The sequence below is a fragment of the Muscardinus avellanarius genome (genome assembly GCF_963383645.1).
Source record: "Muscardinus avellanarius genome assembly, chromosome: 4".
In the NCBI taxonomy this organism is placed as follows: domain Eukaryota; kingdom Metazoa; phylum Chordata; class Mammalia; order Rodentia; family Gliridae; genus Muscardinus; species Muscardinus avellanarius.
Window position 1 is genome coordinate 142545227 of NC_137789.1, and position 16604 is coordinate 142561830.

At 50.0% G+C, this 16604-nt stretch overlaps 1 protein-coding gene across 1 annotated transcript; it reads left to right on the plus strand.

Annotated features, from left to right (window-relative positions):
* Positions 1-713: 713 nt before the first annotated feature.
* On the plus strand, positions 714-15620 carry DUSP5 (dual specificity phosphatase 5; the record flags this gene model as incomplete). The annotated part of the gene is made up of 4 exons (XM_080695211.1): positions 714-1092; positions 6487-6635; positions 11838-12057; positions 15214-15620. The coding sequence occupies 4 exons, from the start codon at positions 714-716 to the stop codon at positions 15618-15620; spliced, it is 1155 nt and encodes a 384-aa protein (XP_080551337.1).
* Positions 15621-16604: the final 984 nt, after the last annotated feature.

Here is a 16604-nt window from a genome sequence, read left to right on the forward strand (position 1 = left end):
TCATCTCACAGGCCGGATCTCACATCATCTATACCCCACCCCACAAAGCAAATCTCAGATATCATCTCCTTACACGCCTAGACACTCCGTTTCGGATTTTTCTGGGGGCTACGGCCTGGCACAGGCCCCAGCAGGTTCTCAACCCACGTCCAGAAAGCCGAAAGCGGGACTGCGCGGCGCCCGCGCCGCCCCCTCCGCTGCTTCCTCCCTTCCCGCACAGCGTGGGCCGACTGAGCTCGCCCGCGTTCCTGCCACCCCACCGGCGGCCGGGGTGATGCGCGAGTGAGTCCCTCCGCGCGAAGCCACGGAAGGAACCGAGAGGCGCCCGGCACTTCCTCCTTCTCCCTCTGACTAACGCCGCTCCGGCTCCGCGGGTCCGGCTCCCCAGGAGGAGGCGGAAGCCCCGCCCCGGGGGCGTGGCCACGAGCGAGGGGCGGGGAAATACCCATATTTGGCCTTATATGGGCAGTCACGTCACCGGCCGCGCACTCATTCAGATAAAACGCTGCGCTGCCGACGGAATCCCCGGCTTCTGGGGCGGCGAGTGGCGGGGCCGAGAGCCGGGCGTGCGGGGCGGGACAGCGGCACAGCGGCCCCTCGGCGCGGGCTCCGTCGGCCGGCCGCAGCCCCGGCGGCCCTCCCGCGCCTGGCCCGCGGGCACCCTGGCCGTGGGCACCTGCCCGGCGCCCCGCGCGGCGCCGCTGGGCGGCGGCATGAAGGTCACGTCGCTCGACGGGCGCCAGCTGCGCAAGATGCTCCGCAAGGAGGCGGCGGCGCGCTGCGTGGTGCTCGACTGCCGGCCCTACCTGGCCTTCGCCGCCTCGAGCGTGCGCGGCTCGCTCAACGTCAACCTCAACTCGGTGGTGCTGCGGCGGGCCCGGGGCGGCGCGGTGCCGGCGCGCTACGTGCTGCCCGACGAGGCGGCGCGCGCGCGGCTGCTGCAGGAGGGCGGCGGCGGCGTGGCGGCCGTGGTGGTGCTGGACCAGGGCAGCCGCCACTGGCAGAAGCTGCGGGAGGAGAGCGCGGCGCGCGTCGTGCTCACCTCGCTGCTGGCCTGCCTGCCCGCCGGCCCGCGGGTCTACTTCCTCAAAGGTGAGCGCCTGGGCTGCGGCCCCTGCCGCTGGCCCCCCTCCAGCCCGCGCCGGCCGTGCGGGCCCTGGGGTCCCCTCCAGGCGCGGGGCCCGCCCTCCCGCACCCTGGGCCTGGGGAAGTCACCACTGGCCGGGGTCTGCACACCCGGGCCGGCGGCGCGCTTGGGCGAGGGCACTGCAAGCGGCAGCCCCGAGCTCCCCCTCCCCACCCGCGTTCCTCGAAAGCGCCGGGCCGGGTGGGACGGGTCGTGGCCGTGCTGCGGGATGCACCTTGGCAGCGTGGGGGCCGTGGGCTCCGGCGGACTCTGGGTTCACCTCTGTCGCGGGGGGCAGGGTTGGAGCCTTCCTGATAGATCTGGCACGATCGGCAGGTCGAGACCTTCCCCCACCCCGGCCCCTGGAGTGTGGCGCCAGCGGTATCTCCTTCCCTCCCGCCTAGACAATTAACAGTAGGTTAATAAGCCTTGTCTTCACCGACCCCTCTGGCCTTTTTGACCCTGGCGAGTCCCTCCCCTTCCTTTCCATTTCATTTTATTGCTTTTTATTGGTTTCCTCTGGCCTCCTCCCCTCCTGGGCCTTTCTCAAGCCCAATTTGGAGGTGACAGCCTTCCCACCCCATTCACCTTCTCTTTTCCTGGGGCTGGGATGACCCCTGGGACTGGTCCTGGGCCGAGGCTACTGCCTTCTCGGGTGAGAGCCCGCCAGCCAGCCAGTGTCCAGGAGACGGGTCGCGGTGGTGTGCAGTGCCCATGGCCTTTGATTAGAGGCCTCCAAGAGCTGCCACCAGGCCGAGTTATTTCACCTGCTGGGGAGGTAACTTTAACTTCCGATTGTAGGTGGGTGATTGACTCTAAACTCAAAAGCACTGATTTCTGGGTCACTTGCTGTGACTGTGCCTGCCTTGTGGGAGCCCTGGTCCTGGTGCAGAGAAGAGAGCTTAACCCCAACAGGGCCCCATCGGCTCTGCTAAACCTGTTACTGGACACCTTGGGAGCTAGCACTAAGGTAACTCAAAGAGAGTTAGGACCCGGTTTCAAAGCCTTGCAACTTGGGGAATTTCACACTGCAGGCTGGGAAGATTCCAGAGGCACGTGGGCAGCGCCCCATCTATTAGCACCTCTGTTGACTGTCCCTTGTTGATCCCGTTGAGGAGATAAGGAAGGTGGATGGTAATCCTCCTACTGACAACCCCTGCCCCCAGGGGGTGGAAGGCTGGCTGTCTCCAAGCTCTGCCGAGATCTGTGGCTCCTGGTATCTTTCTCTTCCTGCTGTGGTTTTTGTCTCCGGTACTTAGCAATGCATACAGGAAAACCTTCTGTCTGCTGCCGCTTGAAAGATATGTCCCTGGAACCCTCCTAGTTCTCCCCAACCCTCTCCAAGGGAGCTGAGGGGCAGTTTGCAAGTTATTGCTACAGAAAGTAGGCAGTTTTGTAGACTCAGGAAAATTATGCTTAAAATGTTTTTTTTTTTAAAGTGAAGTAACATCCAGGTGAGAAATTTGAAGATTTTATTGGTTATACAATGGAAATTGGGTTTTCCGAATACCCTGAAAGTTAACTCTGCTCCCCCAATCAGCTACCAACAATTTTTTTTTTGGTCTTTATTTTCCACAGAATATTAAATAATGTGTGGGTGGGAGGCATTGAGGGATTGAACCTTGGAGTATTGAACCCAGAGGCATTCTACCTCTGAGCTACACCCAGTCCTTATTTATTTATTTATTTATTTATTTATTTATTTATTTGTGTGTGTGGTGCTGGGGATTCAACCCAGGAGCATTCCACCTCTGAGCTACACCCCCAGTCCTATTTTTTTTTTTTAATATTTTTGGGAAAACAGGGTCTAGCTGATTGGATCTTGAAATCCTCCTGTCTCAGCCTCCCAAGTAACTGGGATTACATGCCTGTGCTACCACACCCAGGTCACAGAGAGAGAGAGAGAGAGAGAGAGAGAGAGAGAGTGTGTGTGTGTGTGTGTGTGTGTGTGTGTGTTTTACTGGGAATTGAACCCAAGGGCATTCTATCCTTGAGCTATATCCCCAGCCCGTTTAATTTTTTTTATTTTTTGAAACAGGGTCTCATGGGTTTGCTGAGAGTTTCACTATTTGCTGAGATTGTCCCTGAACTTGTGATCCTGGGATTACGGGCATGTGCCACCATGCTTAGCTCCCTATTTTATTTTTTGTTTTGAAATAGGGTCTCCCTAAGTTGCCGAGGGTCTCCGCTAACTTACTGAAACTGACCTTGAACCTACTATCCTTCTGTCTCAGCCTCCCAAGTACAGGCATGTACCACCACATCCGGCTTTCCATAGTATCTTTAAAATATAAACCAGTTTTAAACCAGGCATGGTGGTGAATGCTTGTAATCTCAGTACTTGGGAGACTGAGACAGGAGGATTGCAGGTTTGAAGACAGCCTTGGCAAGCGGGGAAAATTTCAACCTAACAAGACCCAAGACCCTGTTTCAAAATAAAAATAAAATAGTGCTGGGGGTATAGCTCAGAGGTAGAATGCCTCTGGGTTCAATCCCCAGTACCACAATAAATAAATGAATAAATCAGTTTTGTATATTCTCTCTTCCTGCCTCACTCAGGAGGTTAGCTCCTGGAGATTTGTGCCCATCAGGATACTTAGAGCTTCTACCTGTGATGACCTTGGTGATGGCCGGCAGGTTTCGGCCAGTCTCACTGTTTGAAGCAGTGAGGCAGAGGACCTCTTTGTTGAGCCACATGCCCTGCCATGTGCACTCTCTTATCTTTAAGTAAAATCATGAGGCTTGCCAAGTCAAAAGTTTAGGTGTGTTTGAGATTTCAGAAGAAATGGCTACCCTTACAGCACTACTGAACTTCCAACTGTTGGCACAGGAAAAATCCTTTATCTCCTTCCTCACTCATGTTTAGGTTTGAATGGAGTGACATTCAGATCCTGGGGCAGTACATTTTGTATCCCCCATAATTCCCCTCGCCCCCACCCCGCTTCCAACCAAGACCCACTAAGATGAGATGGTTTTGATGGAATCGTGTAGCCAGTGCTTATTATATATAGTGTGCGCGCACTGCCTCTGTTCCCCTGGCAATGTGGTGGTGATTGAAAGCAGACTCACTCTGTAGAAGGCTTAAGCAGCCCTAAGGATGCAGTGCAAGTGAGGCAGGGGAGAGGAATGTTCTGTCTCCACACCTTGGATGGGAGTGGGTGGAAGACAGAGACCATCTAATCTCCTGACCCCAGCTGGAAGAGGCAGGGCCCTGTTTATCTGTCCCGCAACTGCAGGGAGAGTCTGTCTGCTTGCCTTATTTTGTCAATAGGCAGGCAGGATCCAGCCCACACCATGCCTCCCCAACTGCCCTCCTGACAGCCAGCTCTTAAGTGGTCTATTTAAAGCCTAGAGATGAGGTGGCCTGAAGGCTTCTCTTCCTCAAGCCTCATCCTGCAGTTTCAGAGGGCCCGGGCACCTCTGAATCCAAATGTCCAGGCAAAATCACTGTTTTTTTCCCCTTCCAGAACCAAAATGTTGAGGCCTGGGCATGGGAAGTGAACAGAATGCTTACTTACTAGGGACACCTCCCCCGAGGAAGGTGTGGGTCAGTGTAAGTCTGGCCTCTCTGCTAGAAGAGGTGCTGGAGGCTAGGTGATAGAAGCTAGGCCACCAGAGCCTCCACCTCTGCCTCTTCCTCCTCCGTGGGCCCCTGTCATCCTGATGGAACGGGGTCACTGTTGAGGGCCAGAGCTCATCTGCGAGGTGCAGTGGGCGCCTGGTTGCAGTGACCACGGGAGATTTGGGTGTACTAAACGGGGGCGAGGGCAATTCCAGCAAGCTGAGAGGAAGCAGTGATGGCAAGATGACTCATTCTAGGAATTGGCTGCTGCTTCTGGGAGGGAGTCTGCCGAGTAATCCATTAACCATTTGTTGACCATTTGTTGTTTAAAAAAAGCCAGCATGCCTTCTACTGAGGGGCTTTCATCATACCAAAAGACAGAAGAGAAAAGGTGGTGTTTTTGGAAATGACATTACTCAGACTGTCTACTTAGTTAATGATTTGACACCAAGAGAATTCTCTGGGCTAGTAAAAGACAAGAAGTGGGTTTTCTGGAAGCTCTTAGAGGTACCTCAGGTTGCTCTCCCAAGGAAGGCTGGTGTGTTCACCCGCAAGCCCTTGGCTTCTGAGGGTCCTTGGGCATTTTCCATTTGGCTCTTCCCCTCTGAGAATAATGGGTCTGAAAAGGCTTATTTATTATATAGGCACGGTTTTGTGAGTAGAGAGTAGCCTCTAACCCCAAGTGATCTGTCTGGAGAAGTCTAAACTTAATAGAATTCTTTTTTTCTAAATTTTTAAATTTTATTTTATTTATTTATTGTGATACTGGAGATTTAACCCAAGGGCATTCTACCTCCGAGCTACACTCCAGCTCTACCCTATCTTATTTTTTATTTGGGAACAGAGTCTTACTAAGTTGCTGAGGCTGGCTGTGAACCTGTGACCCTCCTATCTTTGCTGTCCAAATACTGGGATTACAGGCCTGTGCCATCACACCTGGCTAATACTTGAATTCTTGCATGTTAGTAGGTGACATATCCATTTGGAAGCTGTGAGGAGAAAGGTCAAAAGGGGAGGCTAATAAATAACATAGAAAGGGTAGTGGTCAGGAGGAGGCAGAGACAGTTTTTACTTATGGGGCTGAAAATTCAGTTCAGAAGCCCTCATTCTTCCCATTTGGTTTAGGAGGTAATTAACTTGATTGATGATTCTAAATTGGACCTGTGGAAAGGATTGTTGGCAGAGTTTTTAGCACTTTGGGGTGAGAAGGGGCATGGTTGTTTTACTGCCCTGAGTTGAAATGTCTTTGGAGCGCCTATTTCCTTAGGAATAGAGTGGCGTCATCTTTAATTCTGCTTAGAGCAGATGGGCTGGGGAAGATACCAGTTTGGGAGTCTTTCTTCTCATAATTAATGAAAATTTGCATAATCACACCTTCATTTTAGATAAAGAAGAGAGAAAAGAGCTTTTGTTTTCTGGCAGGATTTGGTTAATATTTATCAGATGCCAGATAGTTAAATTCACAGTTTAAGCTGCTTCTGATTGACACAAAAAGTTAATTATTGCTTCTTTGAACTTATAGCCTTTTAGGTAGGGGTGTGTGTGTGTGTGTGTGTGTGTGTGTGGCCAATTTCTGTCCTAAAACTGCTTAATGGTTTTGCTCAATTTTTATATGACCTGAATACCTATTCTAGCTTAACACACACACACACACACACACACACACACACACAATTTTATTATATTTTACACATATACTTTGCTATTCCTAATGCCAGGTATTGAGTCATTATGGGTATTTTTTGACAGCCTGAGAAACCAGTTCTTACATCTCTCTTTTTGTTTGCTTGTTTTTAAGGAGGATATGAGGCCTTCTACTCAGAGTATCCTGAGTGTTGTGTAGATGTAAAACCCATTGCACAAGAGAAGATTGAAAGCGAGAGAGCCCTCATCAGCCAGTGTGGAAAGCCAGTGCTGAGCCTCAGCTACAGGCCAGCTTATGACCAGGTAGGTGGTTTCCAGTTCCTGCCTCCCTTCCTTTTCCTTCTCCTCCCTCCCTCCCTCCCTCCCTCCCTCCCTCCCTCCCTCCCTCCCTCCCTTTCTTCCTTGCTTCGGTGCCCCAGCTCCTCTCCTTGCTCAGTAACGGTGGCCCGTTCTTTGTGGATCAAGGTGCTGGCATCATCCTTGAGTGTAGAGAGATTGTCGCTTGCCAATTGAAGTTCCTGTCCAAGAGTAAACGGGCATCCTTCCAGCAAGCAAGCTGACAAGGGCAAGGGAGCCACAGGATGCTGGGTGGTTTCTGGAGAAAAGGGGAAATGAAAGATACATTCTTATTAACGGGCCTCAGAGGTTCAGAGAAACTTAGAAATACTGGCTTGGGTTTCCCTGAAGATGTCTTGAATCTTGGAGCTGACTTTCACACTTCCTGTCTTCTTCGTAATTGTTCGTGAGCTGCAGTTTCTGTACAGCAGCCCAGTACCTGTCAGGCTGTGTCTTGGTATTTTTAACTGAAATGGAGTGGAGGGTAGGAAGAAGGATTGGTGTTCTAAAGAAACCACAGAGTAGGTAGGCAGGCTCTCCTGAGGGTGTGTGTGTGTGTGTGTGTGTGTGTGATGCTGGGGATTGAGCTCAAGGCATTAAACCTCTGAGCTCTATAGCCTTTTTATTTTTTATTTGGAAACAGGGTCTCACTAAGTTGTGGAAGACTTCACTAAGTTGCTGAGGCTGGCCTGGAACCTGTGGTCCTTCTGTTTCAGCCTCCCAAGTACTGGGTTTACAAGCATGCCCGGCTCCCCTGAGGGTTTCTGGTGCTTAAAATTCTTTCAATTCTGGTACCAGAGATCAGGAAACCCTGGAGAACTTCATGTTCCTATAAATGTGTGAGATTTCCCTTTCTTCAATAAGTTGTGATTTGTGACCACTCATTAAAGGTTGAGGGTTACTGGGCAGGTTGGAGGAGGATGGGGAAAAGGCAGGTAAGAATCCAGTCCCAAGCCGGGCGTGGTGGCGCATGCTTGTAATCCCAGCATTTGGGAGGCTGAGACCGGAGGATCGTGGTTTGCGGACAGCCTCAGCTACTTAGTGAGGGCCTTCGCAACTCAGTGAGACCCTGTTTCAAAATAAAGAATAAAAAATTGGGCAGGGGGTGTGGCTCAGAGGTCAAATGCCTCTGGGTTCCATCCCAGACCCGCAAAAAAAAAAAAAAAAAAAAAAAAAAAAAAAAAAAAAGAAACCAGTCCCAGCAGAAACTAGAGGTCAGAACTCACCTCGCCATTTTACAGAGTAGAGAAAAGCTGTGCTGTGGCCAGTGAGATAACTGATTTGCAGAGTCCCACACACAGATGGTTTATAGCACCCAGGCTTAGAACCCTATCTCTGTCTGTGTCTCTCTCCTACATTCCCAGTTCCCAAACCCCTTCTCTTAGCTCACTGCTCTGATTCTTTTAGGACCTCTGTTTTTCATATACTCCTCTGGTGAGAGGCGCTTTTCAAACTTTCCCCCCAAACTAAGAACATAGCTTCAGCCTAAGAAGAAAGGCTTCTATAGATGCTCTTGAGAAATGCCATCTCCCTGTGATGGGCAGAACTCTGCCCCTGGGGACAGACTTCCAGTAAAACCAGGTGACGTGCTCTTGAAAGGGACCTTTGGTTAGGAAGTCTGTTAGCTTGGCCAGGTGCCAGGGTTGTGATTTTCAGTGTATGAGGAACCCTTGGCGTGGGTGTCCGGCCTAGCTGAGTTTCTATTTTTGTTTGTTTGTTTGTTTGGGTTGTGTTTCCCCATTTCTCAGAAAGTGAAAGAGAAATAAGAATTGGTAGAGTGTGTGAAAGCACAGCAGACCTTTGGCCAAGTGAGGGATGGGAACCCCTAATGTGTCTTCAAGAGTCATCTGGGGAACTCCCAAGTGCTGCTGCTTAGAAACACTTCTGCACTTAGAGAAGCCAGGCGTCGCCGTGTTAACCTTTGGGGTTTCTGAAAGCCTTTGGTGTCTTCCTCTTGAGGCTTAACGGAAGATTCAGAAAGGGAAAGAAATACTGTTTCAGGGGCGTGTTGGACTAAGCTCCAGGGGCCGTTGGACAGGGCCCCAGCCCTGTATGTCACCTTTTCCAGGCACTCAGGAAAAGGAGAGACCTTGGTCGTCAGCTCTCCAGCCTGCTCCTTTGTGCAGGTGGCCATTGGTGGGAATGTGTAGCTGGTCAGTGGCTGAGTGGGACTGGACGTGGATCACTTCTTCCTTTTTAAAGAACCCTACCACCTCTGCTATTTTCCTGGTTTCTAACCAACAGGGAGCTGGGCCCAAGGAGTAGGTCTCACTCAGGGCAGTACCAGACTTGCAGGGGATGGCTGGCCTCTCAGTACCTGCCCTACGTCTTCCCCCGGGGAAAGGATCTTTGTTCTAGTTTTTTATTCTTCAGCCTCAGATGAGAAATGGCAGCTACATAATGTTTCAGGTTTTATTTATTTATTTTGTGTGTGAACCCAGGCGCATTCTACCTCCAGGTTGCAATCCCAGCACTATTTTATTTTTGTTTGAAACAGACTCTCATTGCCAAGTAGATGTGAGTCTCACTACTTGCTGAGGCTATCCTCAAACCTGCCATCTGCCTGTCTCAGCCTCCAAGTACTAGGACTATGGGTACGCACCACCATGCCCGGCTATGTGTCACATTTTAATGCATCCATTATCCCATTTGTGCCTTACCAGTTATCCCAGGTTTATAGATAAAGGTTCTGAGGTTAAAGGAGCTGCCCAGAGTCATTTCACTAGGAAATACAGAGCTGGGACTTGACCCAGAGCTATTCTCTGATATCCAAGTCTGGCTCTCGCCCTCTGTACCACAGTGCACTGAGAAGGCCTCTCTGTATGAGGGTTTGAGGAAGAGTCAGAAAGGGGATGCAAATGTACTTACTTTTTAGAGGGGGGGGGAGAGAGAGAAAGTGTGTGTGTGTGTGTGTGTGTGTGTGTGTGTGTGTGTGTGTGTGTTCCTGAGGTTGAATCCAGAGCCTTCTACCTCTGAGCTACACTCCCCCAGCCCTATTGTATTTTTATTTAGAAACAAGGTTCTCGCCAGGTTGTGGAGTTTGTCCTCAAACCTGCCGATCCTCCTGTCTCAGCCTCCCAAGTACTGGGATTACAGGTGTGCACCACCATGCCTGGCTGAGGAAGAGTATTTTTGCCTAAAATACTTAATTTGTCATACTGATCAGTGCCACACAGTAAGCAATCAGATTTGGGTTTCATTTCCAATTCTACCACGATTAGCTCTGATTCATGAGTAAGCTATTCCAATCCCATCTGAGCTTCAACTCACCCATCTGCGAAATGGGAATCATGCCACCTGCTTTACAGACTTGTGAAACTAGTGCCACATAGGTGCATCTAAAGTGTTTGGTGCTGGGCATGGTGGCACACAGTTGTAATCCCAGTACTTGGGAGGCTGACGCAGGAGGATCACAGGTTTCAGGACAGCCTCAGCAAGTAGTGAGACTCTATTCAACCTAGTGGGACCCTATTTCAAAATAAAAATTAAAAAATAGGGCTGGAGGTGTTGCTCAGAGGTAGAATGCCTCTGATTTCAATCCCCAGTACCAAAAATAAAATCAAGTGTTAAGCTCAGATACTAGCTATTGTAATTGCTAATAAAAATAATAGTTGTTATTAGTATTAGCCTTAGGTAAGATCCTCTATAACGTTCTTCTAAGTGGCTGAACTGGCCTTTTCTTGGGCACTTGACTTGAGTTCTCAGGAAAGAAAAAGCAAACATCAAGTGCTGGGTAAATTGAGAATTGCCTGCTGCTGACCCCACCCCCAGTCACATGCCCCTTTCCACATAATGGGTCTGGCTGAGAGTTTCCATTCCACTTTTATTCCAGGACAGGAAATGGGAACGCAGGAAGCTGGAGGGATGGTATGGGAAAGGCTTCCAAAGACACAGGCCCTGTCCCCCAGCCCAGCGTTCCTCTCTGCATCTCCAGGGACTCCTGTTGTTCTGACTGTCCCAGGGCTTTTTTTGGCCCCTTAGAACTCTATAAATACTTAGATTGCCAGAGTCCCACTAGCTAGCAGTTCCTTTTAGTTTCTGGGTCTCCTATTGTCTGGATCCTCCTAACTAGATGTGGGGGTGATGACATAAGCTCCTCTCCCCAGCACCACCACCCCCTGTGAAGGAGGTCAGGGGCGGGGAAGGCCCTCTGCATGGTCTAACAGCTTTTCTTAGTCTATAGATTACAGGTAGATAGTGGGGTTTTTTGTTTTTTTTTTGTTTTTCTTGTTTTTTTGGTGGTACTGGGGTTCCTGGAAGCCCTTCTACCTCTGGGCTACACTCCCACGGGCTACACTCCCAGACCTATTTTTTAACTTTTTTATGTGGAAACAGGGTCTCTTAAGCCAGCAAGGCTGGCTCCGAACCAGCGCGATCCTCCTGTCTCCGCCTCCCAAGCGCGGGGATTACAAGCGTGCACCACCACGCCCAGCTGGTAGTGGTTATTTTCAATTCTAAAAAACATACTTTTGAGCCAGGCGTGGTGGCACGCACTTGTATTCCTAGTACTTGGGAGGCTGAGACGGGGGAATCGCAAGTTTGCGGCCAGCTTCAACTACTTAGTAAAGTAGTAGCAAGACCTTGTTTCAAAATAAAGAATAAAGAATAGAACTGGGTGTACAGCTCAGAGGTAGAATGCCCCTGGATTTAATCCTTAGTATTGCAAAACAAGAAAAACAAGAAAAAAGAAAAAAAAATCCAGACTGTAAAGAAGAGAAAGCTTGCCTTGTTGAACTGTTTTCCACTTTTAGCGGTAGAAACACTGGGGCTGCCCCAAGGTTCAAGGGCTTGCCCTGGTTTCCCTGGGCAGCTCGAACGTTAGCACGGGCCTTCGAGCCTTCCCATCGCACCACACTGTTTCATGTGGTTAGCACAGGAAGGCCGTAGGCACTTCCTACCTCCTTGATATGTGCAAAGAAATGAAACTCCGGCCGTGTGGGTTCTGCTGTCACTGAGTCACAAGGCAGTCACGTCGGATCGAGAGTTTGTCAGGATGGAGGCGCTGCCCACTCTCTTGGCTGAACTGTCCTGGCTCTGAACTCTCTACCTAGAAACCAGAAAGGGAACCTCCTATCTTAAGGCATAAATAGGTCAGAGTTGTTTTTTTTCTTCTCCTCACTGAGCAAACTGATCTAGTATTTCCTCGTTGTCCTTTGTCCCTGCCGCCAGGGTGGCCCAGTTGAAATCCTTCCCTTCCTCTACCTTGGAAGTGCCTACCACGCATCCAAGTGCGAGTTCCTCGCCAACCTGCACATCACAGCCCTGCTGAATGTCTCCCGGCGGACCTCCGAGGCCTGCACCACCCACCTGCATTACAAATGGATCCCTGTGGAAGACAGCCACACGGCTGACATTAGCTCCCACTTCCAAGAAGCAATAGACTTCATTGGTAGGTCCAGTGCCCCCTCCCTTATTATGGGAGCCCCCTCCGAGCATGTGTTCCTGGCTTTTTGTCCTGATGGGGGCTACCCTCTCTGAAAGAAAAGTGTTTTACGTATGCAACCACTACAAATCGGAGCCAAGAACAGATGCAAGCCACCAAAAAGACAGAAGGGAGCACTCGAGTTGCTATTAATAGGAGCTTTGATTTGCAAGATAAACGAATTAATATAATTTTATGGCAGAACTCACTGCCACTCTTGTTATTGTTTCTAGCTGGGCGGGAGCCGAGAGTGTCAGTGCGTAATGCTCTGCACAAGGAGGGGGGAGACCTTTCTAACTGTGCGTCTACGTAGGTTGGGATATTTTTAAAAGCAAACAGAGGGATGGAGAGAGCACTACTTACGCACTGAGCCTCAAGGGCCCCGGCAGCTTTCCACAGTTTTGGCAAACAGCTTTAGAGGCAATTTGTTTTGCATTTTCAGCTAATTTTGGATTAAAGATACCACTTGACTCAAGCTCCGCGCTTTGTACACAGAAAATTTTGGCCTCTTTTGCATCTTTGTGCATTCCTATGAGGCACTTGTCATATACTCCATTGTGTAAGCCTGGAAAACCTGAGGCTTTGGCCTCTGGCCCCTCTGCCTGAAAAGGGCTTTAGCCTTACAGTTTCCAGGTACTAAGTGCTGCCCGGTATATTCTCCCCTCACTCTCTCTGGGGGACTGGCCTGACTTTTTTATTTTTTGGTGGTGCCTCCCTTTGCAGAGGCCTTTTTTCTTTTTAACTTGTTAGTTGTTAGAATTGAGATGTGATTTTTCCTGTGCCTTGTTCTAAAAGCTTTTGGAGGGGGAAAGACAGGGTTAGGTACAGCAGTAATGACTCAGTGCAGGTAGCAATTAAAAGGCCCGTCCCCTCCAGCCACGTGGTGGGCCCTGTGCTTACCCCACACAATTGCTGCTCCATAGGAAACCTTGATGAGAAACTCACGGAGGCAAAAGGTCAAGCCCATCCTCATTGTTCCCTGAGCCTCCAGGCGGACACGATCCCTTTGGGCCTAAAATGATGGGTTGGGGTGGGAAACCCTTGGCTTGTTCTCCTTGTCTCTGGGAAAGCCCTGCCCTTATTTAATTACCTAGATAGCTACTGAATGAGGTCATGAAACCGGCCCCCATCCAGTTCTCAGAACCAGCCTTCCCTATCCCATGTGTAGTGTGTTTGTGTACGGCCACACAATCCAGTGTTCCAAAGGCACAGAATACATTTCCTGGATGCCCTACCCTGTCAGTGGGAGGAGGACAGAGCCTCTCAGTGGACCCTATGCTGAAATATGCACTGACCCCTTCTAAGGGAAGAGGGTTCTGTGGAAGGCAGATCCCTGGGGTGGAGAGAGGGTTCCCAAAGCAGTGTACTCTGGGCCCTTTGCATTCTTACAGCACTGAAGTTGGACTACAGAGGACCAAAGGAAAACAAGAGGCTCAACCCTATAATCCCAGGGATTTGGGGTCTCCCCTTTGAACTAATTTATAGAGACTTGGTTTTGGGATTTTCTTTTGATGTTCATTTTGAACTGATTAAATTGGGTTGCCTCTAAGGAGCTGCCCAGGGTCTTTGGGGGGTTTTGGTGCAGTTAGAATCTCTAGTGTTCTTTCCTGACCCCTTACAAATTTATCTTTTAGATGTTACAGATGAGAGGGTGGTGGTAAGAGGGCTGGGTTTCCACCTTTACAAAAGTCTTTGTTTTTGCATATTGTGGCTTTCTTTACATACAGCCAGCTACATCGACTTCCTGTGATGTAATTGTTTCCTCTCTAGCAAGAGAGGGAATTGGAAAGATGTGTGTGTGTGTGTGTGTGTGTGTGTGTGTGTGTGTGTGTGTGTGTGAGAGAGAGAGAGAGAGAGAGAGAGAGAGAGAGAGAGAGAGTGTGTGTGTGTGTGTGTTCACCTTTCACCTGCTTTACATTTTGAACCATTGTAGTTTTGATTTGCTGTAAGGGGTTAAACAGGAAAGAAGGGCCTCCCTCTTGTCACATTGAGCTAAAGGATGCTGACTGACAGTGGCAGCTTTATAGTACTGACTCCCATTGTTGAGCAACATGGAATTGGTAAAAGCCATTTCTGTCCTCTGCCTAGTACGTCATTTAGCCAGGGCTATAATTAGTAGCCGTGTGCTATTTATTGTATGTTTGGTGGTGAGAGCCCTGGGAGCTGAGCCAAGCATCCCACCCCGGCACAGAAAGACAGGGTGCACAGGGAGACTGGAAGGTCTTTATCAGAATGGGGGCTGGGTCATTAGAATCAGACCTGGAAGCTAGGCATGGCGGCACACACTTGTATCCTAGTACTTGGGAGGCTGAGACAAGAGGATTACAGGTTTTCAGCCAGCCTCAATAACTTAGTGAGGTCCTGTTTCAAAAAAAAAAAAAAAAAAAGATAAAATAGGGTTGGGAGTATATCTCAGAGGTAGAATGCCCCTGGTTTCAATCCCTAGTGCCACAAGATTAAAAATAAAAGACCTGGAGAGGTAAAGAATTGCTTCTTTACCTCTGATGAGCCTTTGAGCCTTGTTGCTCTCAGAAAATTGTGCACATCCAATAACAATTTACATACAACTTCAAGAATATTCCAAGCCCACTTGAACACATAAGTGGAACCCAAGTTAAGATGGTATTTCCCCCACTGGGTATGGTGGTACATGCCTATAATCCCAGTACTTGGGAGGCTGAGCGAGACGGGATTGCAGGTTCTAGACCAGCCTTAGCACTTTAGCAAAACATTCAATAACTCAATGAGGTGCTTAGGGTGTTCCCTAGAGCTAAAATGTACCAATCCCCAGTACATAAAAAAAGAAAAGAAAAGAAATGGCATCCCCCGAAAGGCTTCCTCCAGATCTAGTGCCTCCAGTGGCAAAATCTGCAAGTGTCCTGGGCAATACTGGGGGAACAACTTTCTGGGTTGAAAAAGTCTTACAAGACATCAGCAGAGCCCCAAACACTGTGTCCTAACCAGTGGGAGAGAGAGACTGGCAAGAGGCTAGCACAGGGCCGTAGCTCTTGAGCAGGCATAATGGTGTGGTGACTACTGCTCACATTACTGTTAATCTTCGTGTCTTGAAATGCCCTCAGATTCCAGTTTCCACTCATTCCCACTCTCCTTTCTTTCTTTCAGACTGTGTCAGGGAAAAGGGGGGCAAGGTCCTGGTCCACTGTGAGGCTGGGGTCTCCCGGTCGCCCACCATCTGCATGGCTTACCTCATGAGGACCAAGCAGTTCCGCCTGCAAGAGGCCTTCGATTATATCAAGCAGAGGAGGAGTGTCATCTCACCCAACTTTGGTTTCATGGGCCAGCTCCTGCAGTACGAATCAGAGATCCTGCCTTCCACGCCCAACCCGCAGCCTCCCTCCTGCCAAGGGGAGGCAGTGGGCTCCCCATTTATAGACCATTTGCGAACACTGAACCCTGATGTGCAGGGTTCCTACTGTACGTTGCCTACCTCGGTGCTGGCACCAGTGCCCACACGCTCGACAGTCGTAGAGCTCCACAGGAGTCCTGTGGCCACCGCCACATCCTGCTAAGCCTGGGGCGGGGTGCCAGCCTCGTCCCAGGAGCAACTGTGATTTTGTTTTTTTAAACTTGTGGACATTTCATACCTGTGCAATACTGAAGGCCTCTCTCTGTCACGCCGCCCCGGGGAAATAGCGAGTGGTCGCCAGGCTTGCAAACGAACTTCAGACTGACCTCCGGGAGAGGTTCTCGGGACCGAAGGAAGGCCAAGCCATTATGAGAGCACAGTGCGTGCCGACTACTGTACTTCCAGACCCCCTGCCCTCTCAGGACCACCTAGTCCTTGCACCTCAAAGTTCGCCTTTCCATTTCAAGCATAAGGCAATAAATACCTGCAGCAACCTGGAAGAGAGAAATTGCTGGACCAGGAGAAAAGGCAGTTATGAAGCCAGTGCATTGTGAAGGAAGCACAATTTCCGCCTTCTGTTTTGAACTTTGGCAGTCTCCATGTCTGTCTTTGTTGCTTCAGAGTCTAAGCCGACCACCAGCTCGCCAGGAAAGTGTCCCTGCTGGGTTGGCAGGGACACCATGTACATGCTGACTTGGACCCTGGAATGTTCCTGAGGCCCTGCTGGGCCCCGGGGAAGCTGGTGGTTGCAGTAGCAAGAGCTGACTCTTCCGGTTTCTTTTTCACTGTGGGTTCCTCCCCAACCTTGGACGTTGGCATGATTTCTTTTTCATACTTGAAGCTGTCTCGTAGCACCTCTCTTAAAGCAGCTGGGGTGTCATTTGGAAAGAGTTTTCAGACCATAGGCCCCAAATCACCCTTTGGAGGTGGCAGTGGATGCCTGCCACACTCTCGGTCAGTGGCTTTGAAAACACTTGTTTCTCAGCTCGTTGTCCCTCTGCGTGCTTTTGTGTCTGTTTCTTGTGACACCTGTTTTCCTCCCAGCCCCTGGGGGTTGTCTTCAAGCTACTGACTTACGGGATTTGCAGGTTTTGCAATGTGGTACTACTTCTTTTCTGTCTGTAGGTTATCTCTCCAGGGGAAAAGG